This window comes from Corythoichthys intestinalis, chromosome 16, assembly GCF_030265065.1.
Source record: "Corythoichthys intestinalis isolate RoL2023-P3 chromosome 16, ASM3026506v1, whole genome shotgun sequence".
In the NCBI taxonomy this organism is placed as follows: domain Eukaryota; kingdom Metazoa; phylum Chordata; class Actinopteri; order Syngnathiformes; family Syngnathidae; genus Corythoichthys; species Corythoichthys intestinalis.
In genome coordinates this window covers 35175264-35199017 of record NC_080410.1, presented here as the reverse complement: position 1 = coordinate 35199017, position 23754 = coordinate 35175264, and the positions used below count along the sequence as shown (strand labels likewise).

Below are 23754 nucleotides of genomic sequence, written 5' to 3'. Positions count from 1 at the left end.
AATTTATTTTCGGATCTGTTTTTTGAATTTTTGTTTTTTTTTCAAAAATAATTTATTGTGGGTTGTTTTTGAGGGTTGAAAAAATTTTACTTAAAAAAGCCCCAAAAATAAATTACTTGGAAAAACGGAGAGTTGAAAAAAAAAATTCAATAAACAGCCCCACATTTTATTTTTCATGTGAATGCAGTACACTTCCGTTTGTATGTATTTGTTTGAATTTTTAGAAAAAAAATCTATGTACAACACAAAAAAGCACATTTCAAAAACTTAGACGGAATAATTCTATAAAACGCTTAAAATGTTTTTTAAGGTGTAAAAAAGGTGTATTTGTGAAATATATTATATAAATATTTAAAGACGTAAACAAAGATGACCTCATTGCCCCGCTTCCAAGCAACAAGCAAGCTAGCAAGCTAGCAAGCTAGCAAGCTGTCACGTGTTTTAATGCGGAAGTTGCAGCGGCAGCGGTGTTTTGAGCACAAACCAAGATGGCAGCGCACCCCGGAGGAGGCGGTCAAGGTAGGTTAGCCAGTCCCAGCTTTGTTATCCTCCCGAAAGCAACCCGTGACAGCGTCGGTGGCTGTTCGGAACATGTACACAATACGTCCACGCGGCCCTTGGTTCTTGTTTGAAAGCTATAGTGTAATCGCTCGTTGGCTAAAGTCAACCTTATTGCCACGCGTGGCAAAACGCTAGCTTTGGTTAGCTTCAAGTTTTAGTTTCGAGATACAAGTCAAGAGGCAATAAACGACACCCCTGGGCTGACTTTGACCTCAAAATACGTCTGTTTTATTAAAAGGGGACTTTTTTTTTTTTTTTTTAAATACTAAATCCTAACGTTTGTTTACATTGAAATTGGGATGAACGATCTAATTGACAAAACCTGATGGCAAGTTTTCAGCCCTGTATCGCGATTTTCATTCGATTCACGATTTTTCAATGAAGCTTCGGGCAAAATTCATGATGTCATCTCAAAATGAAATCATACTATCAGGATATTTTAAGATTTGACTTTCGTAATGGCATTAACGTGACTATGAAGCCATTCTCTGAAGTTTTCACTCATTTAACAAATTGGCTACCATTGAGTGAGCAAGAAATTTGTTCATTCAACCGCTGTGACGTTGGCCCCAAAATGATGTCAATCGTGCTAAATGAGCGTGTAGATTTGTTGTGTTGGCTCTCTTTGTTGAAACAACCTCCAAACACAATTTTGCAGACAGGTTCATCCTTTTTAGTTGCATCGCCATTTTCATTTAGTTTAAAATCAAAATATTCCCACAATGGGGCTGTGGTGTCTGGCTTGGAAATCAGAATTTTCCGTCCATTTTTTACTTCCTCACTCTGCTCACTCATTGCGGTGCACAGACAGTGCACTCGGCCCCGCCTCCCTCCATTGAATGATGGTCACTCAAACTCAAAATGTATAAAACGAACATACCCAGAACTCAATAAAACGGCCGCATTTTGCGTCGTAGGTAACAAAAAAAGCCCAACTTTTAACTGCACGTCCGCCGCACATCTGCCAGGTGAGGCGATAAATCGCAGCGGGAAAATTCGTGCGATAAATGGAATTAGTGCATCTCGCGACAGGCTTTTTAACCCTTGAACTTTTTTCCCCCCATCAAAGAAAACGAAAGCACTGGGATGGGAATACTTCAGCTACAGAGAAGTTACAGACGGCCGTGGCTTAGAGGAGGGCCAACCAACATGTAAAACATGTTTACGGAGGGTGGCTCCCGAGGAGGTAGTACCTCCAATATGATTTCGCATTTATACAAAATTAAATGTTAGTAAACACTGTCATGATGAACGCTTCCCACCAGCTACGACAGTAAACTCCAGCGTGTTTAGTATGTCTAGCGGTGGTAAAATGTGTTTTTTTGTTTCACTCTGGCAACTGTCTGTGTTGAGAGTGTGTATATAATGTAAACATGACAAGAGCTATACACATGTGGTTTTTATGGATTTTTTTTTTTCTGATGGTATGTTGAGCTGTGGGTTTAGGCTCACGTAAAGGACTACAGTTATTTTAGTTTTATGTAGAATTTTTTTTTTTTTTTTTTTTTAATTTAACTTAACATTATACTTATGTTTCAATTTGCTAATATGTTTTGGAAAAGAAAAATCCAGTTCAATGGAAAAGTTTTTTTTTTTCGTTTTTTTTTAACCCAGATATTTTAAAGCAACACATTTTAGAGCTGTAATTGCAATACTGTGATGCTGTGATATTTTGGCTCAAGGTTTTCATACCGTCAGAATCTCATACCGGCACATGCCTACCTGAGTTGCACTATAAAGTTAAAGGTCATCGACTTCATAATGTATTGACGGGGCGCGGGGCCGATAAATAGGGGGCCTGCATTGTTGGCGAGGCCGTCAAAGCTGACCGAGTGGAATCGCAGACAAAGAGCTTTTTTGGTTGAAAATTCTTATGAATAAATGCTTAAATCCCCGAAATCTTTATAGATATGGACGTAAAACCTTCTAGATTCTTGGTTAAAAGCAAAAAAAAAAAAACGCACAGTTAGCGTTTATTTTACAAAAATATGTCGAAATACAATGCTAGTCTGTTAGTCAATGTAGCTAGTGGCCGCCATATTTAAACGGAGCTTTTCCAGTGAAAATTCTTGCGAATAAATGCTTAAATCCCTGAATTCTTGATAGATATGGACGTAAAACGGTCTCGATTCTTGGTTAAAAGCAAAAAAAAAAAAACGGTCCAGTTAACGTTTATTTTACGTAAATATGTCGAAGTACAATTGTAGTCTGTTAGTCAATGTAGCTAGCGGCTGCCATATTTAAACAGCTTTTCCGGTGAAAATTCTTGTGAATAAATGCTTAAATCCCTGAATTCTTTATAGATATGGATGGTGAAAATTCTTGTGAATAAATGCTTAAATGCCCGAATTCTTTTTAGATATGGACGTAAAACAGTCTCGATTTTTGGTTAAAAGCAGAAAACCCGTGCAGTCAGTGTTTATTTTACATAAATTTGTTGAAATACAATGCTAGCCTGTTAGCGAATGTAGCTAGTAGCCGCCTGGTGTAAACAGAGCTTTTCCGGTGAACATTTTTGTGAGTAAATGCTTAAATCCCCAAATTCTTTATACATATGAACATAAAACAGTCTCGATTCTTGATTAAAACAAAAACAAAAATGTGCAGTTAGCGTTTATTTTGCGTGAATATGTGGAAGTACGATGCTAGTCTGTCAGTCAATGTGGCGGCCGCCATATGTAAACGGCTTTCCCGGTGAAGATTCTTTCTTGTGAATAAATGCTTAAATCCCTAAATTCTTTATAGATATAGCTGTAAAACAGTCTCGATTCTCGGTTAAAAGCAAAAAAAAAAAAAAAAGTGCAGGTAGCATTTATTTCACGTAAATATTGCGAACTATAATGCTAGTCAGTAAGGAAATCAGCGGCCGCCATATGTAAACAAAGAGCTTTTCCGTTAAAAATTCTTGTGAATAAATGCTTAAATCCCTGAATTCTTTATAGATATGGACGTAAAACAGTCGACTATTTTGTCCAGCCTATTTTATTTTTGGTTAAAATAAAACAAAAACAAAAACGTGTGGTTAGCGTTTATTTTACAAAAAAATATGTCGAAGTACAATGCTAGTCTGTTAGTGAATGTAGCTAGCAGCCGCCTGATGTAAACAGAGCTTTTCCGCTGAAATTTCTCTTGAATAAATGCTTAAATCCCCCAATTCTTTAAACATATGGACATAAAACAGTCTCGGTTCTTGGTTAGAAGAAAAAAAAAGTGCAGTTAGCGTTTATTTTATGTAAATATTGCGAACTATGATGCCAATGCAGTAGCGGCTAATTTCCCCCATTGATTTTTTTCCCACAACGTTTCAAAATGCATGCATGGTTCGAAAAATATAATGATTGAATCTTCGAACAAATCACTCCTGAGACAATCCTTACTGCTTTCGCACTTTTAAAATATTTTAATTTTTAATTTTAAAATTTAAAAATTCGCTGCGTGCTTGTTTGTGAATAGCTCCTCTTGATGTGGGCGACCCTCTATTTGAATGCGAGGCGCAGTGCATGACCGATCTGAGCCGTCAATACATTATGAAGTCTATGTTAAAGGTCTTAAGTGTTTGTTTAACTTCCATATAGGAAAAAGTAACTTTTGATTACCTGTCCAATGTAGTGGCCACCGTCCCAGAAGGTAGCTAAAACTTGGATGTGTTCTGTCCTACATACAAATTTGTAATATTGTATGTAAAGTATACACTCACCGGCCACTTTATTAGGTACACCATGCTAGTAGCGGGTTGGACCCTCTTTTGCCTTCAGAACTGCCTCAATTCTTCGTGGTATAGATTCAACAAGGTGCTGGACGCATTCCTCCGAGAGTTTGGTCCATATTGACATGATGGCATCACACAGTTGGTGCAGATTTGTCGGCTGCACATCCATGATGCGAATCTCCCGTTCCACCACATCCCAAAGATGCTCTATTGGATTGAGATCTGGTGACTGTGGAGGCCATTTGAGTACAGTGAACTCATTGTCATGTTCAAGAAACCAGTCTGAGATTATTCCAGCTTTATGACATGGCGCATTATCCTGCTGAAAGTAACCATCAGAAGTTGGGTACATTGTGGTCATAAACGGATGGACATGGTCAGCAACAATACTCAGGCAGGTTGTGGCGTTCCATTCTATGCTCAATTGGTACCAAGGGGCCCAAAGAGTGCCAAGAAAATATTCCCCACACCATTACACCACCACCACCAGCCTGAACCGTTGATACAAGGCAGGATGGATCCATGGTTTCATGTTGTTGACGCCAAGTTCTGACCCTACCATCAGAACGTCGCAGCAGAAATCGAGACTCATCAGACCAGGCAACGTTTTTCCAATCTTCTATTGTCCAATTTTGATGAACTTGTGCAAATTGTAGCCTCAGTTTCCTGTTCTTAGCTGAAAGGAGTGGCACCCGGCGTGGTCTTCTGCTGCTGTAGCCCATCTGCCTCAAAGTTCGACGTACTGTGCGTTCAGAGATGCTTTTCTGCCTACCTTGGTTGTAACTAGAGCTGGGAATCTTTGGGCACCTAACGATTCGATTACGATTACGATTCAGAGGCTCCGATTCGATTATAAAACGATTATTGATGCCCCCCCCTTTTTTTTTAAATTTAATTTTATTTATTTTATTTTTTTAAATGTTTTGTACATTAGTTCCAAAATTGTTCAAAAATACTCTCAGGCTAAACCAAAATACTATTTCAGTATCAAGTTAACATATAGCAGTAAACAAATATACAAAAATAAGAGTAAATAAAAAACTCCAGTCCCCATTCTGTATCAGCAGCTTTAAACTACATTCAATTATTTAATGTTGTGAATCAACCGTTAAAGTTGTTAAAATTGTTCCCGTTATTCCATAATTTCCCTTTTGTCTACTTTCGACATGTGAAAGTTTTAAAACTATTTTAAAGATAGATTCAAGTCAATATTTTACCGATTTAGGAGTATTTTAGATAAAAAGTTAATTAGGTTTGCTTGGAAGGTTCGCTAAACAGCCTTGCAGGGAAGTGTACTGCTTTAAGATGGCGGCCGTTTACTAACGCCCGCATCTAGCTTTTTGTGGGTGTGATGCTAACGCTACCGAATCTAATTTGCATCTAGTCCTATATAAATGATATCTACCGTAACATGTGGATGTACTTTGTAGCAGCTTTTTGGCAGCAGTCAGGTATGTAGTTGTGTTTTTTTATCTCGTGGCATGAGTTGAGCTAGAGCCGTGAGTTGAGCATTGGCATTACCCGAGGGGCCGGGTAGTGAGAAGCATGATGTTTAGCTACTCTCGCTCTGTTCCTCATTGACCGCGCGGCGCGCTGAGTGTGTTGTACTTCCACTTTACTTAGCATATTTCAATAATCGGAATTTGGATGTTTGTGAATCGTTCTCGAATCACGGCCGAATCGCGAATGATCTAAGAAATGGAAATTTTGCACACCTCTAGTTGTAACGGGTGGTTATTTGAGTCACTGTTGCCTTTCTATCAGCTCGAACCAGTCTGGCCATTCTCCTCTGACCTCTGGCATCAACAAGGCATTTCCGCCCTCAGAACTGCCGCCCACTGGATATTTTTTCTCTTTCGGACCATTCTCTGTAAACCCTAGAGATGGTTGTGCGTGAAAATCCCAGTAGATCAGCAGTTTCTGAAATACCTAGACCAGCCCTTCTGGCACCAAGAACCATGCCACGTTCAAAGTCACTCAAATCACCTTTCTTCCCCATACTGATGCTCGGTTTGAACTGCAGTAGATTGTCTTAAACCATGTCTACATGCCTAAATGCACTGAGTTGCCGCCATGTGATTGGCTGATTAGAAATTAAGTGTTAACGAGCAGTTGGACAGGTGTACCTAATAAAGTGGCCGGTGACTGTATATTTGGAACTTTTTCACAAATATAGATGCTTGTTGCACATAAATCGTATGTCAGTTTTTTCCCCTTTGGCGATGGACCAAAGATGGCACAATGAACCATTCAGTGTTCATGGAAATTTTCCCTAATATGTACATTTCCCTAATAATTCCAAAGGTAAATATCATTATTTAAACGTTTGGCCTAGCCTCACCTGAAGGTGATTTGTTTATGTTGCGTAATTCATGACTCATCTATTAAATATAATAGTTTCTGTATCGTGTTTTTGCATGTTTGTGTTGCAGGAGACACCAAGGAGGAGATAATAGAACTCGGAACCGTTTTGCTAAAGGAGTAAGTGCCGCTGTCACATAACAAATCACAATAAACAATGGTTTCGGGAGTTTTTAGGAACGCAAAATGATTTATTTCTTTCCCCTCGCAGTTTCATTTACGAGCGAGTCCGCCGGCACGGTGACAAAAAAACCGAGGTGACACGAGCCCAGTTGGGCGGAAGTGAGCTGTGCGACCCCAACCAAAAAAGGCTGGCCCGGTGCCTGCAGCAGATCGGGGATGAGCTGGATGGCAACATGGAGCTCCAGAGGTAAGCGGTATTTATATCCGATCTACAGTTGTAGTTTTTTTTTTATTGTAACCCAAACCTTTTCCTGCTCAGGATGATCAACTGCTCCTCGTTGAGCCCCACCAAAGATGTGTTTGTGAAGGTGGCCGTTGAGATCTTCGCTGATGGAAAATTCAACTGGGGCCGAGTGGTCGCCCTGTTTTACTTTGCCTGTCGACTCATCATCAAAGTGAGTCCAGGCAGATAAACACAAAAGAAATCTTATTAACTCACACACTACCAGTCCTGGTATTCTCATTTTTACTTGAAAGACTGGCAGTCGATCAAAATGTTTTGAACTTCTTTATCTGTCAATGGCAGTTAATTAAGAGAGGGAGACCTAAAGGGTAGATAAAACAATTTATAATACCTCTCATAAGATTATATTTTTTTATGACAAAAAATGAAAAAGGAGCAAAAATTACATTGAGGGGAAATGAAATGTTTTAGATCTTTTGAATCTAAATTTGTAGGTGCATAATTTTTAAATTTTTGGACAAATGTTTGATATCAGGCCAAAAAGGCTAACTTGTTTGGATCATAGACATCATACTATATTGCCATGACACGGGGCGCAGGGGCGGTCCGTAGGGGGCCTATTTACAAAAACTTTAAATTCAATTATTTTCAAAACCAAAGCTGCTACCGACCTAAAACTAAAACAGGCACCTACCTTAGCCATATAATGAGTATCCATGAGCAGCGGCATTAAAAAAAATTCAGTCGTTCCCTTATAAAATCCCGATTATTTTTTATATAGGTGTAACAAAACTTAAAATGGCTATAAAATTCTCAGATTTCACCCTAGATACACAAAAAAAAAAAATCACCAAATGCAGAGATAATCACCTATATTTTCAGGATCAATAGCAATATTTAACATGTCATCTAGGTTTTTGCCCAAAATAGCAACTTGTGTTTTTTTCCACAGCTAATAAATCACTGTTTTCACATCAGAAACTTAATACTTGGGGATAACATGCAGAATCGATGATAAATAATTTATAGATTATTTATAAATTCTATATGCAATCACAACTTATTATAGAATAGAATAGCTCTTTATTGTCATTATACAGTTGCATAGTTAGTTATATACCATATTTTTCGGACTATAAGTCGCATCTAAGTATAAGTCGCACCAGCCATAAAATGCCCAATGAAGAGGAAAAAAACATTTATAAACCGCACCGGAGTATAAGTCGCAGTTTGGGGGGAAATTTACTTGATAAAATCCAACACATAGAACAGATATGTCATCTTGAAAGGCAATTTAAAATAAAAATACAATCGAGAACAACATGCTGAAAAGGTGTACAGTATGATAATGCTACATGATGCATGAACAACGAAATGTGAACCTGGCCGGTATGTTAACGTAAAATAGCTATTAAGGGGTTTTCAGACAACTGTGGCATAAAGAACAGTCTAACAAGTTAACCAAACCATCAGTGTCACTCCAAAAAAACAAAATAACATGTGAAATGAAACAATATGTGTTAATAATTTCACACATAAGTAGCTCCAGAGTAAGTCACACCCCCAACCAAACTATCAAAAAAAAAAACAAAACAGCGACTTAATAGTCCGAAAAATACAGTAGTTGTAGTGAATGAGGACAGCGGCCGCCTGATGTAAACAGAGATTTTCTGGCGAAAATGCTTGTAAATAAATGCTTAAATCCCCGAATTCTTCATAGATACAGTGGGGCAAATAAGTATTTAGTCAACCACTAATTGTGTAAGTTCTCCCACTTGAAAATATTAGAGGGGACTGTAACAACATGGTTAAACCTCAACCATGAGAGACAGAATGTGGAAGAACCCCCCCCCCCAAAAAAAACATTGTTTGATTTTTTAAAAATAATTTATTTGCAAACCATGGTGGAAAATAAATATTTGGTCAATACCAAAAGTTCATCTCAATACTTTGCTATGGACCCTTTGTTGGCAATAACGGAGGCCAAACGTTTTCACGGGCTTTCAACTCACTTGTCTCATCTTCAATGCCCTTGCTGATGGAAGGAGATTTTCACACACAATCTCTCGATACATGGCCCCATTCATGCTTTCCTTTACACGGATCAGTCGTCCTGGTCCCTTTGCAGAAAAACAGCCCAAAGCATGATGTTTCCGCCCCCTTCACAGTGGGTATGGTGCAATTCAGTATTCTTTTTCCTCCAAACAAGAGAACCTGTGTTTCTACCAAAAAGTTCTATTTTGGTTTCCTCCATTAACACATCCTCACAGTCTTCTTCTGGATCATCCAAATGCTCTCTAGCAAACCGTAGACGGGCCTGGACGTGTGCTTTCTTCAGCAGGGGGACACGTCTGGCAGTGTAGGATTTGAGTCCCTGGCGGTGCATTGTGTTACTGATAGTAGCCTTTGTTACTGTGGTCCCAGCTCTCTGTAGGTCATTCACTAGGTCTCCCCGTGTGGTTCTGGAATTTTTATCTCACCGTTCTTGTTATCATTTTGACGGCACGGGGTGAGGAGGGAGTTGAAAGTCCGTGTTGCCCAACGACAGCCCCAAAACATCACTGCTCTAGAGGAGATCTGCATGGAGGAATGGGCCAAAATACCAGCAACAGTGTGTGAAAAGCTTGTGAAGAGTTACAGAAAACGTTTGGCCTCCGTTATTGCCAACAAAGGGTACATGACAAAGTATTGAGATGAACTTTTGGTATAGACCAAATACTTATTTTCCACCATGATTTGCAAAAAAATTATTTAAAAATCAAACAATGTGATTTTCTGGGTTTTTTTCCCCCACATTCTGTCTGTCATGGTTGAGGTTTACCCAAGTTGACGATTACATATTACCGTAATTTCTGGACTATAAGGTGCACCTGACTATAAGCCGCCAGCCACCAAATTTGACATGAAACTTGTTCATAGATAAGCCGCACTGGACTATAAGCCGCAGTTGTCCTCATTTTATTATGGGATATTTACACCAAAAGATATTAACTGGTAACACTTCATTTGACAAAGGCATTATAAGACTGTCATGAAACCAAATGAACCACCATGAAGCTTTGAACCAGTTGACTGCAAAGCCTTATTGTTTCAAAAATCTTCATTTGGCCATCACTGCTCCCTTGGGGGAGACAGTCAACCTCTGCTGCCACCTACTGTCAACGCTGTTGTCATCCAACATTCCTCCTAGCATGCATTGCGGCACTACAGATGTAAATAACAATCAAAATTCATGTTCTGTGCTAATTATTTCTTCAGTTACTGTTCCAGTTGTTTCATTAATTGCTAGCTATTGTATTTGGTAACATTTTTTGGGATAGTGGTGCCATAATACTGTTATAATTATTACATGACACTGTCATAATCATTATTGAATGCTTATAATAGATGTCGGTTAGTGTCATCCATCAAATTATCTCACTTTTGAATGGACGTAAAAGATCTGAGCTAGACATAAATGGAGTTAGTGACATATTATGCCACATGACACATATTGACATCTGTCATAAGCATTCAGTAATGCCCATGATAGTGTCATGTCATAATTATGACGTTCTTATGACAGTCTTATGATCCCGCTCTCAAAAAAAGTTTGACCTATTAACCCAAATAAATCATCAAATAAGCCGCCCTGGACTATAAGCCGCAGGATTCAAAATGAGGGGAAAAAAGTAGCGGCTTATAGTCCGAAAATTAGGGTATATAATATTTTCAAGTGGGAGAACTTGCACAATTAGTGGTTGACTAAATACTTATTTGCCCCACTGTATGGACGTAAAGCAATTTCTATTCTTGATTAAAAGCAAAGAAACGGTGCTGTTAGCGTTTATTTTACGTAAATATGTCGAAGTACAACGCTACTCTGTTAGCAAATGAGGCTAGCCTGATGTAAACAGAGCTTATCTGGCGAAAATGGACAATTTTAAGTGGCTTTGAAACCGTGACTTTTTACACCATGGTAAACCTTGAAACCGGTAACCGGCACATGCCTAATTACGACCGGCCCAAACATCAGGCCGGTCCACCGGGAAGTGTCCCGGTCCTCCCGATTAGCCACTCCGGGCCTGGTTTATGCCACCCTCCTCAAAGTCAGTGTTGGTGAAAGCGATATTGACCCCCGCAAGATATAAAAGAGGTGTCATCCAACTTGTCAGTCGACATCACAAATGTTATGAAAATATAACGGCTGAAAAGTTACCTAGTGGTGCTTTAACCCTTGAGAGTCGAAGGACGCGCCGGCGCGTCCTCAGCGCACGTCGTCTTTGAAGCACCCTCGCGTCTTAATTACGTCACCCACATGCCGTTGGTTGGTCTCGTTTTAAAGTGCGGAAGTTGCGGTTTACTCTCGTTGTTATTTGAAGTCAATCGACCAACTAAAACGTGAGATATTGTCATTTAAGTTTTATAGTTTTATTGTCCTCTCAAAAAAACATTAAAACGCTGCATGGATCATTTGTTTATGTCTATATTTCCATAATTTCTTGTCCTTTTTCAAAACGGAAGCTCCATGAAAAAAACACAAATCAAACGAACCCTTTCGAAGTCACAGTGGAAGCACAAAATGCGTTTTTTTTTTTTTTTTAATAAATATAACTGCCGTGCGAGGTTCCACCGAACGAGAGGCAGGAGTGTTCTGACGCAGCGACGGGCGAGCGACGGCCGTTTGAATCAAGCAAGCGGGCGAGCGACTTTGTGTGACTTTGAGGATGAACGGAAAACTAAATTTAGCGCAAGCAATTGTGCTTTTTGATCAACTTGAGGAAGAGGGTGGTCCAAATTCGTCATCATCGTCTTCTTCGGAAGAGTCCTCGAGTGAAGATAGTGACGGATTTGAACACGTGGGTGACGCCACCGACGAGCAGAGGTAAGCCAACTCACTTTTTTTATTTTCTTTTTTTTAATGCTGTAAAAGTTTCTTTTGATATTGCAAGACAAAGTTAATTTTGATGCAATATAAGTGCGTGTTTGTGTATGTAATAATAAAATGTGCATATCAGATCAAAGTATAATTTGTGGTCTTCTTTCTATATGAAGATTAGGGATGTAGCACATATTCAGCTACGGTATTCTTTCTATTGTCATACATATAGATTTCCATTATTATTTATTGCTGTATATATTTTTATTTTATACTTTATTATTTTCATAAATACTGACTTTTGTTTCATGTACATTTATAGTGACAATGAAAGTAAAGTGAAATGAAAATGGAAGGGTGGAAAGAGGACCGACACCCCATGGAAGTGTGGGCTGTGATGTAGCCCTGTGTCTAATTCCAGGACGAAACTGCTTTTCGGAGTGGCATGCCTGAAAAAATTTTAACTTGTTTATTGTAAATATTTTTGAAAACACTTTTTTCCCCAATGTTATATATATTTTTTTTTTTCCCACAATCAGTCTTCTCAATTTGTGTATATAAATGTGTGTTCAAGAAGCTTGATTGTGTGTACATAGTTTTCATCAGGTGATGGGCCGCAATACCTAAACTCATAAAGAGATGGCCTCAAAACACTTTTTGTGTTAGATGGTATATTTTTTCACTGTTCTTCACTGTTTGGTCTGCTGTATATAACCTGTTTTGACTAGAGCATGTATAAATGCAAAAAACGCCTATGGCTATACCTGTTGTTTATGTTGAATTGTCAAATAAAAGACTATTTATTCTAAATTTTTTTGGTTGAATGTTCATCCTAACATGTTGAATAAATATTACAAAGTTTCAAAACGGTTCGTTACGCATGTTTGGTTGTCAATTGGACATCAATATTAAAAATTTTGACAAAACGATTTTGGAATTTTTGGTCTTTTTGGGCCCAAAATTATGATTTATAATTGGTCAGTGAAGGAAACAACAGTTTGGACATGAAGTTCAAGGTGTCACAAAAAAAGGGACCAAACCAGGCCATCGTAAACAATTCTGTCTTTGAAATATAAAGGCAACTTCAAAGGCATGCAAAATCAGACAAAATAGGCCCAGACCTTAAAGGGTTAAGTAACATTTTAGCCCCTGTATCTATACTTTTATTTCAGTAAAAAAAAAAGTGAGCACTTCATCCACCACTGCCTATCACAAACATATCCTGCTAGTTAGATGATAACCCAAGTACGAATAAAAAGATTATCTTGAACACAAACGGAACCGAATACGTATAGTCCGCCTTCTGTGGGTTTCACTTACTGGCGGCGGATCATAAAATGCGTGCATTTTGTTTTGTAGGCACTCCTGACTAGTGTTCCAGACATTATCAAAACCATCATCGACTGGACTATCGGCTACCTCCGTGAGAACGTTCTCAATTGGATCAGGGAGCAAGGAGGCTGGGTAAGGACATCGTCGATCTTCTCTCATACAGTGCTGGCTGAAAGTATTGGCAACCTTGAAATTCTGTCATGTAATGCTCAATTTATCCCAGAAAATGATTGTAATTACAAATGCTTTGGTAGTAATATCTCCATTTATTTTGCTTGCAATGAAAAAACACAAAAGAAAATGGAGAAAAAAAATCATGATTAATTTACACAAAACTCCAAAAATGGGCCGCACAAAAGTATTGGCACCCTTCGAAAAATCGTGATTTGTGTAATTAACTCCTGTTACTTACCTGTGGCACATAACAGGTGGTGGCAAATAACTAAATCCCACTTGCATTCAGTTAAAATGGATTAATGTTGACTCAAACTCTTTCCCGTGTCTTTGTGTGTACCACATTGAGCATGGAGAAAAGAAAGAAGACCAAAGAACTGTCTGAGGACTTGAGAAGCAAAATTGTGAGGAAGCATGGACAATCTCAAGGCTACAAGTCCATCTCCAAAGACCTGAATGTTCCTGTGTCAACCGTGCGCAGTGTTATCAATAAGTGTAAAGCCCATGGCACTGTGGCTAACCTTCCTAGATGTGGACAGAAAAAAAATTGACGAGAGATTTCAACGAAAGATTGTGCGGATGGTGGATAAAGAACCTCGACTAACATCCAAACGAGTTTAAGCTGTCCTGCAGTCCGTGGGTACAACAGTGTCAAGCGGTACTACCCGTCTGAATGAAAAGGGACTCTATGGTAGGATACCCAGGAAGACCCCACTTCTGACCCAGAGACATAAAAAAGCCAGGTGTGAGTTTACCTGAGAAAGCCAAAAACGTTTTGAACGAATATTCTCTGGTCAGATGAGACAAAAGCAGAACTTTTTTGGAAAAGGCATCAACATAGAGTTTACAGGTGAAAAAAAAACAGGCCTTCAAAGAAAAGAACACTGTCTCCACAGTCAAACATGGCAGAGGTTCCCTGATGTTTTGGGGTTGCTTTGTTAGCTCTGGCATTGGACTGCTCAACCGTGCTCATGGCAGTATGAAGTAGGGCTGCAGCTATTGAATATTTTAGTAATCGACTGAAAATTCTATCGATTAATCGAGTAATCAGATAAAACTTTTTTTTTTTTTTTTAGGTAAAGAGCAATTCTGAATATACATGAGGGAAAAAAAGACATTTAATCCAATATTGAACCATTTCCAGTCAATCAATGTCTTTATTTTCGATGTACATTGTTGAAAACAGCCAACAATTGCATCTCCGATGTGACTAGAAAAAAAAATTTCACTGCGTTCACTCAAAAAACTTCTAGATCTTATAAAAACAAAACATATTTCTTACCTAAAAATGTAATTATGCCTGATAACACACATCACTTGAAAGCTATGTGTTTTTCCCACGTGTTTCAATATAATTTCCATTTGTGTCAAGCTATTATTAAGTTCTAGTTAAGTTTTAAGTTAGTCTAAACTGTAAGTACTGATAGGATTTTGAGTTTTTGCAGTGTTCAAAATAAATGTATGATACCTGCTGTATTGGAGCACATTAGGGACCAGTGCTACTTGGTGTTTTATTCAGCAATGACTACAGAGTCAAAACTGACAGTTAGCTTCATTATGTTTTAATTTTACACCCTCATCACTAAGCCTGTCGCAATATGCAATAATTCCATTTATCGCGCGCTAAATAAAAATGAAGGCGGAAATTTTTCCGCTGCGATTTATCGCCTCGCGTGCACGTGTGCGGCAGACGTGCTGTTAAAAGTTCAGATTCCTCGTTACCAACTGCGCAAAATGCATCTTCGTTCCAGGTCCGGCAAAAACTAGCGCCGGAGCCAACCGTTCCCATTATGTCCTATTGTTCAACGTATACCGGCCGCGTCAGTGCTCCGGAGTGACTGTGGACCATCTATGGCGCGCCGGTGTTGTTGACGTGTGGGCGCTCCCGTCAGGAGTGACATTTCACGCGGGGCGGCTATTTTTCGGCACAACGCCGGATATTTACAACGAAGTCCGCCAAAACATTGTTACCGATTTGGCTTATGCGAACAACCTCGCTTTGACAACGAACAGCTGAATGAAATTAAGAGCGCTGTGCTTCAAACTCGTCCTGTTTTTGAAAGTCGATTGTCATATGCTGGTGTTGTGTAGTAAATGAGCAGACGTGACTTCAGCGGCGCTTGCTAACTTTTTTTAATGCGCGCACACACTAGATATCATGAAATGGCAAACTAGATGTGCTACGTCCCATGCCATTGGCTACGTGAGCCCAGAGTGATTATGGGATACGTAGTCCTTATACTACATCGATGAATTCTAAACTGTCATGACTGAATGGAAGTTAAGAAGGCCAAATTAATCCATACCAGTGACTATAGATAATGTTGCAAATATTGTTAATTCAGTACGTGACACAGATGGATTCGGACCACAAATAGGATGTCTTGCTCATGTAGTAAACCTAGCTGCTAAGTGAGCTGTAGCAATCAACAGTGTGCCCTGCCTCACTTTACAAACAGAAAAGATTGTTCTCAGCACTTCTATACAATTGTTTTTCCCGATCAGTAAGAAGTAAGCACATAAATATTATGCACTAAAATGCATGTTTATATGATGGCAATTTAATTTTTGCTCGTTAGCACAAAAAAACAAAAAAAAAGAAACAAAAAATATAATTATTTTTTTTTACAGAGCATTAAATGTTTTGAATCGGATAGAAAATCGTGTCCCCCGTATCAAAAATCGTACCGAACCATGACTTAACTGTATCGTTGCATCCCTATGGAACACCATTGCAGAAGCTATGACGGGAAAACTTTTCATTTGCCTAAATGCTTAAGTTATTAAGCGCATTTTTTAAAACACATTTTATTTATTCTGTGTTTCTGTGCGGTATCAATATTGTTGTTTTTTACTTAAGAGGCACGGTCTATTGTTTTTAGTTGTGATTTGTTAAAAAGTATTTTTGAATTTAAGAGTAAATATTTATCGCGTTTAAATGGGTGTACTTGATCTATTAATATATACTGTATTCTCCCTGTGCTATTGTAAATTGGTTAAAAAAAAAATTGGGGGCGCGCAATAATATCGCATATCGCAATTTATGAGAATAATTATCGCAAACTTAAATTTGTTATCGCGACAGGCCTACTCATCACTCTACAGTGCTGCGTTTTTACAGATTATATAAAACCTGTATGTAAGGCACGTTAGCCACGCATCGACAGTGGTCATAATCAATAGAAGCCTAGCCCTCCGAAGAGCTAACGTTACGTGACCGAGTGACAGTAACGTTGTATTTATTAGCGATGAGAAGTGTACTGCTTAAAGATGGCGGCTGTTTACTACCGCTGCACAGACGCGGCCGTGTCTGTCATTTCGCATCTAGTCCTAAATGCATGCGATATCTATGAGACGCATCGGACACTACCTGCTACCAAACTAGCGTCATGCGGGCGTAGTTTTTAGCAACGTCGGCGTAGTTTGTAGCGGCTGTCGGCTGCAGTAAGTTTAAAAAAAAAAAAAAATTATTGCTTCTTCCTCTACGCACGTGACGTTAGCGCGTTGTCCCGCATTAAAAGTAGTCCGGGCGAAACGTGATGCTTAGAGCTGGCAAAATTAAACGATTCCTTGAGGTGAATAAAATTACTCGGATCAGTTTTTAAACTTGAGTTACTCGAGTTGCTCGAGTATTCGTTTCAGCTCTAGTTTGAAGACTACCAACAAATTTTGCAGTATAATGTAGGGCCCAGTGTGAGAAAGCTGGCTCTCCCACAGAGGTCATGGGTCTTCCAGCAGGACAATGACACAAACCACACTTCAAAAAGCACTTGAAAATGGTTTGAGAGAAAGCACTGGAGACGTCTAAAGTGGCCAGCAATGAGTCCAGACCTGAATTCCATAGAACACCTGTAAAGAGATCTGAAAATGGCAGTTTGGATAAGGCACCCTTCAAATCTCAGAGACCTGGAGCAGTTGGCCAAAGAAGAATGGTCTAAAATTCCAGCAGGGCATTGTAAGAAACTCATTGATGGATACCGGAAGCAATTGTTCAGTTATTTTGTCTAAAGGTTGTGCTACCAAGTATTAGGCTGAGGGTGCCAATATTTTTGTCCGGCCCATTTTTGGAGTTTTGTGTAAAATAATGATTTTTTTTACATTCTTTTTTTGTGTTTTTTCATTGCAACTGCAATAAATGGATATTACTACCGAAGCATTTGTAATTGCAATCATTTTCTGGTAGAAATTGAGTATTATCTGACAGAATTGCAGGGTTGCCAATACTTTTGGCCAGCCCTGTACATCCAGCTGTTTTCTTTGCATTCAAATCTGTTTTTTTTTTTTTCCTCCCAGGAGGGTATTCGCTCCTACTTTGGTACTCCGACATGGCAAATGGTAGCCGTGTTCCTGGCGGGGGTCATCACCACCGTCATCGTGGTTCGTAAAATGTGAGCGTTGCACCCGTAGATGGAAAGGAGGCCGAGGAGAACAAAGAACTTGCATGAGACTTGAACTTTTTCTAAGGACCGCGGTGCTGTTGTAGCCCCCTCTCCCTGTGCCTTGTCAGCCATATGCACTCAAAAGCTGAGAGGAGGTGGGCGGGGAGAGGGGACGTGCACTCTTGAGCGAGGGAATGCATTTTAAGTAATTTATTTTTTACCTTTTTGGTACAGATTAGGAAAAAAAAGTCACTGTATTTTTTGTTTTCTACCGGCGACCAGTCTGCCTATGTAGTCGGACGGGATCGGCTCCAGCACCCCTCGTGAGGACCCTCCTGGTATGGATTATGAATTTTCAATTGGAGGATTATTCCCCCTGGTTCATTTCAGAATGCAACTTCTATTCGTCAGTGTGCAATCAACTTGTTATTGGCTTCTTCCTGTACTTTAAAACACGTTTTCGTCAGGAATATGGAGAGAGACAAAGAAAAGAGGCAATTTTGGACCTGTTTTTGATTCCTGTATTCAAAGCAATATGTGGACAAGTCACATTGTTAATAGTTTTTATGTTCTCTTCACGTATAACGTTCAGTCTCACTCTTGACCAGCATTTGTAATGAACTTAATGTACCGCGCGTCTTTATAAAGTACAGTACAGTGATCACTCGCTACTTCGCGTCCTCAGTCCATCGCAGATTTTTTTCTATTAAAAAAAAAAAAAAAAAAAAAAAAAAATTACAGATGAGCTGTCCCGAGCCGATCGCGTAGTCCATCTCTCGCGCCCTCCCTCACTCTCCGTTCGTCAGGCACTGCACTGGAGTTAACTATGCTGACAGATGTTTGTGTTTGATATTGCCAGTCATGGACTTCCAAAGCGCCGCATGCGTCAATCATCGTTTGACTTGTGTAAGTGAGCAGCTTGAGAGGATTAGAGTGGACTCACTCAATGAAGCCCAAATGACCTGATATGACCAGGACACGCCCCCCCAAATGACCTGATATGACCAGGAAACGCCCCCCAAATGACTTGATATGACCAGGACGTGTCCCACTAATGTCCCCAAATGACCTGATACGACCAGGACACGACCCCCAAATGTCTCCAAATAACCTGATATGACCAGGACACCCCACCAAATGTCTCTAAATGACCTGATATGACCAAGACACGCCCCCAAATGACCTGATATGACCAGGACACGTCCCGCAAATGTCCCCATATGACCAGGAAACGCCCCCAAAATGTCCCCAAATGACCTGATATGACCAGGAACGCCCCCCCCCCCCCCCAAAAAAAAATGTCCCCGAATGACCTGATATGACCAGGACGTGTCCCCCAAATGACTAGGACACGCCCCCCCAGATGTCTCCAAATAACCTGATATGACCAGGACACCCCCCAAATGTCTCCAAATGACCTGATATGACCAAGACACGCCCCCCCCAAATGTCCCGAAATGACCTGATATGACCAGGACACGTCCCTCAAATGTCCCCAAATGACCTGATATGACTAGGGACCCCCCCCCCCCATGACCTGATATGACCAGGACGTGTCCCCCAAATGACCCGATATGACCAGGACACGCCCCCAAATGTCCCCAAATGACCTATTACCAGGACACCCCCCCTAAATGACCTGATATGACCAGGACACGCCCCCCAAATGTCCCCAAATGACCTGATATGATCAGGATATGTCCCCCAAATGTCCCCAAATGACCTGATATGACCAGGATGTGTCCCCCAAATGTCCCCAAATCAACAGGAAGTGACCTGATATTTTCCCCGAAATGTCCCCAAACCAACCTGGGCGGGGCTAAGATCTGTATCTCCACACAGCAAAGCCCCAGAGTAATTTCTCCAGAAATTGCAGTTTCTAGTTCCATTTGAAGTACTTAAAACCATTTATTAAAAAAATATACAGTGTATACATAATTTTTTTCTTTTAATTATACTTTTGGGGGAAAAAAGTGAACAAACATGGCTTACATGTATCTCTTTCCAATGCTAAATTTGAATAAATACTTTGAACTCGTGAATTTTTTTGGGGGGGGGGGTGCGCTACATAGTGGTATTTCACTTATCGCGGCGGGTGCTGGTCCCCAATAACCGCGAAAAACGAGGGATCACTGTATTTCTGCGGGAGTTGTTCAAAATTCGGTTCAAAAAGTTTTGTAATTTGTCAGTGCCTTGGTCTTGTTTCCTTTTTTTCTTTTGTTTTTACAATGAAATGTTCTGCTTTTTCTATCACATTTCTAAGAGTTTCAAGTCAAGCCTTGGAGGCATAAAAAAATCACTTTGAAATGAATTTGTTTTCTGGATATTAAACTTTGAGGTCTTTGTGTTTTTCTTTGCTGCATTTTAAAACGCATAAGACAAACAAACATGCTGAAAATTTTATTTGGCGTTTTTTGTCGGCAAGTCACAAAGTGCTAAACACAGAAAGATTACAGTGAGGAAAGTAAAGTTTAGCTGCTTTTTAAAAGATGTCTAATCATGTGGCTCTTCTCAACAGTTTTTAACTAGTTGATGACCAATCAATTTAAAGCGGGAGGGTGGCAGCGAATGAACGAACGTTCATTCGCTGCCACCCTCCCGTTTTAAATGGATTGGACGTCTAGCGATATTAAAGGTCGGCAATAAGTTAAAAAGCATTGACATGGATGCAGAGGTGGTTAGTAACGCATTACATTTACTTGAGTGACTTTTTGAGAAAAATGTACTCCAGTTTCACTAACCCATACTTTTTTACTTAAGTAGATTTTTGAAATAAAAATGCTACTCTCACTCCGCTAATTTGGAAAACACAAGAGTCCTTACATTTTTCCTCTTCATATTTTTTTGCCAAGAGTAGCTCTACCATTTTCACCAATGAGATGTCGCAACAATAATCACGACTCCATTACACCAATCGGACACAAGCTAAGATCACGCCAACCTGTTCAATCACGCGGCGTCTTTAAAGCCCTGTAAAAAAAATGAAGTATTTGACATAGAGCCCTCAACATGACTCGAAAGTCAGCTTTAAACCTCTCTCCCAGTTTTTATTTGGCGCTGATTGACCGCGGAAAAACGGAGATTTGATCGTTTTAATTTCCTAACAGTAACGATGAAGGGACTATTCACTATTCAAAATCGGAACTATTTTCTCCAACAGAGGGCGGTCATGCTCTTTGGACGAATAATGCAAATTTTATGTATTTTTTCCCCCCCTCTTGTTGGAATTCAATGATTATTTTTTGTATTTCTTTGGCTTAATTTGGTTATGTAATGGGTTATTTTACAGTATCATTGAAACAACAGTTCCAAAAAATTGTAAGCAGTAACTCACAATGTTACTCATTACTTAAGTATTCTTTTCACCAAATACTTGTACTTGAGTACATTTTTTGGATGACTTACACTGCTGGCCAAAAGTATTGGCACCCCTGCAATTCTGTCAGATAATACTCAATTTCTCCCAGAAAATGATTGCAATTACAATTGCTTTGGTAGTAATATCTTCATTTATTTTGCTTGCAATGAAAAAAAAAAACACAAAAGAGAATGAAAAAAAAAAAAAAATTAATCGTTTTCCACAAAAATCCCAAAATGGGCCGGACAAATGTATTGGCACCCTCAGCCTAATACTTGGTAGCACAACCTTTAGACGAAATAACTGCGAACAACCGCTCTGCTGGAATTTTAGACCATTGTTCTTTGGCCAACTGCTCCTAGTCTGAGATTTGAAGGGTGCCCTTTCCAAACTGCCATTTTCAGATCTCTCCACAGGTGTTCTATGGGATTCAGGTCTGGACTCATTGCTGGCCACTTTAGAAGTCTCCAGTGCTTTCTCTCAAACCATCTTCTAGTGCTTTTTGAAGTGTGGTTTGAGTAATTGTCCTGCTGGAAGACCCATGACCTCTGAGTGGCACCCAGCTTTCTCACACTGGTCACTACATTATGCTGCAAAATTTGTTGGTAGTCTTCAGACTTCATAATGCCATGCACACGGTCAAGCAGTCCAGTGCCAGAGGCAGCAAAGCAACCCCAAAACATTAGGGAACTTCCGCCATGTTTGACTGTGGGGACCGTGTTCTTTTCTTTGAAGGCCTCGTTTTTTTTCCCCTGTGAACTCTATGTTGATGCCTTTTCCCCAAAAAGCTCTACTTTTGTCTTATCTGACCAGAGTTTAGTTTTTGGCAAACTAACACCTGACTTTTTTATGTCTCTGGGTCAGAAATGGGGTTTTCCTGGGTATCCTACCATCGAGTCCCTTTTCATTCAGTCGCCGACGGATAGTAGGGGTTGACACTGTTGTACCCTCGGACTGCAGGACAGGCTTGAACTTGTTTGGATGTTACTCGAGGTCCTTTATGTACTATCTGCACAATATTTCGTTGAAATGTCTCGGTAATTTTTTTTCCCCGTCCACATCTAGGAAGGTTAGCCACAGTGCCTTGGCCTTTACACTTATTGATGACCAGTGTTGGGCACGTTACTTTAAAAAAGTAATTAGTTACATTACTCACTTCTTCTTCCAAAAAGTAACTGAGTTAGTAACTGAATTACTCTATAGTAAAAGTAACTAGTTACCAGGGAAAGTAACTATTTCCGTTACTTTAAAAAGAACTTGTCGTATGTCAAAGAATTTGAAATTTTCTGAGCAGTATTCGAGTCAGTGGAATAGAGAAGAACAGACAGGTAGTTAACTTGTTAGGTGCTTCAGCAGATTTGAATTGCTTACCACAGATGTCGACAAAAGCTTTGCCCCGGGACATAAATTACACATTACATGCAGGTTCTTTCCTTTAATTTCAACAAACTTGAAATAGTGTCTATATCTCCACCTCTTAAAGGACAATTTTTCTTCTAAATGCTCTGCCATCCCGACCCTGTGCATCTGTTTTGCGTGTGTGTTTGCCGCACGCGCTGTTCCGGTTTGCTTGTGAAATCACCGGCTCTGATTGGCTTTCCACGACACATGACTCTAACCCTCAGCCAATCACAATCACTTCCATCGCATCTCTCGTGGGGCTGCATTCAGGTAGCTCGTTTCCCGACAATTCACGTCAACCTCAAAGCGTCTGCCGTCCTCAAGACGGAAGCAGAATTATTGCTGGCTGACAGTGGCAGATGGGAATGAGGCTAGCATCAGGTGTAGCAAACACAGAAACGTTACCAAACTTTAGAAAGCATTGTCTAACTGAATGAGCAGGGACAAACAGCTTGGAGTCAGAAGTACGTGTGCTATTCTCGAACCTGAACGCACCCCAAGTCTTGGATGACAAATCAACAGAGCAGAGAGTCGACTCGACACGGCCGGTAGTTTCTTCAATTTATTCAGAGTAAGTAACGCACCTCTTTTGACCGTCAGTAACGGTAACGGCGTTGTAACGGCGGAAAAAGTAATTAGATTACCCCGTTACTGAAAAAATAACGCCGTTACGTAACGGCGTTATTTATAACGGCGTTACTCCCAACACTGTTGATGACACAGGAACATTCAGGTCTTTGGAGATAAGACTTGTAGCCTTGATATTGTCCATGCTTCCTCACAATTTTGCTTCTGAAGTCCTCAGACAGTTCTTTGGTCTTCTTTATTTTCACCATGCTCAGTGTGGAACACACAAGGGCACAAGTTGTGTCAAATTTAATCCATTTTAACTGGCTACAAGTGTGATTTAGTTATCGCCACCACCTGTTATGTGCCACAGGTAAGTAACAGGTGCTGTTAATTACACAAATTAGAGAAGCATCACATTATTTTTTTAACAGGTGCTAATACTTTTGTCTGGCCCATTTTTGTGTAAAATGATAATTTTATCTCATTTGTGTTTTTTCATTGCAAGCAAAATAAATGAAGATACTACTACCAAAGCATTTGCAATTGCAATCATTTTGTGGAAGAAATTCAGAATTATCTGACAGAATTGCAGGGGTGCCAGTACTTTTGGCCGGCAGTGTAATTTTACTTGAGTCATATTATTTTGAAATAACGCTACTCTTACTTCAGTACAAATTTTTGCTA

The 23754-nt window shown here is 39.7% G+C and overlaps 1 protein-coding gene across 2 annotated transcripts; it reads left to right on the top strand.

Annotated features, from left to right (window-relative positions):
* The first annotated feature begins 428 nt into the window (after positions 1–428).
* On the top strand, positions 429–19027 carry LOC130904678 (apoptosis regulator BAX-like). Of its 2 annotated transcripts, XM_057817600.1 has the most exons (7): positions 493–519; positions 1631–1747; positions 6703–6751; positions 6843–7001; positions 7074–7209; positions 13216–13320; positions 17656–19027. In XM_057817600.1, the coding sequence occupies exons 2-7, from the start codon at positions 1720–1722 to the stop codon at positions 17752–17754; spliced, it is 576 nt and encodes a 191-aa protein (XP_057673583.1). In that variant the 5' UTR covers positions 493–519; positions 1631–1719; the 3' UTR covers positions 17755–19027. The 2 variants fall into 2 exon arrangements, with proteins under 2 accessions (XP_057673582.1, XP_057673583.1); XM_057817599.1 differs by lacking the exon at positions 1631–1747 and having other exon boundaries at positions 429–519.
* Positions 19028–23754: the final 4727 nt, after the last annotated feature.

Coding starts and splice junctions, on each gene's coding strand:
- LOC130904678 (XM_057817599.1), top strand. CDS start 489: ATGGCAGCGCACCCCGGAGGAGGCGGTCAAG. Junction 6,752..6,842: donor GGAACCGTTTTGCTAAAGGA/GTAAGTGCCGCT, acceptor TTCCCCTCGCAG/TTTCATTTACGAGCGAGTCC. Junction 7,210..13,215: donor CCTGTCGACTCATCATCAAA/GTGAGTCCAGGC, acceptor TTTGTTTTGTAG/GCACTCCTGACTAGTGTTCC.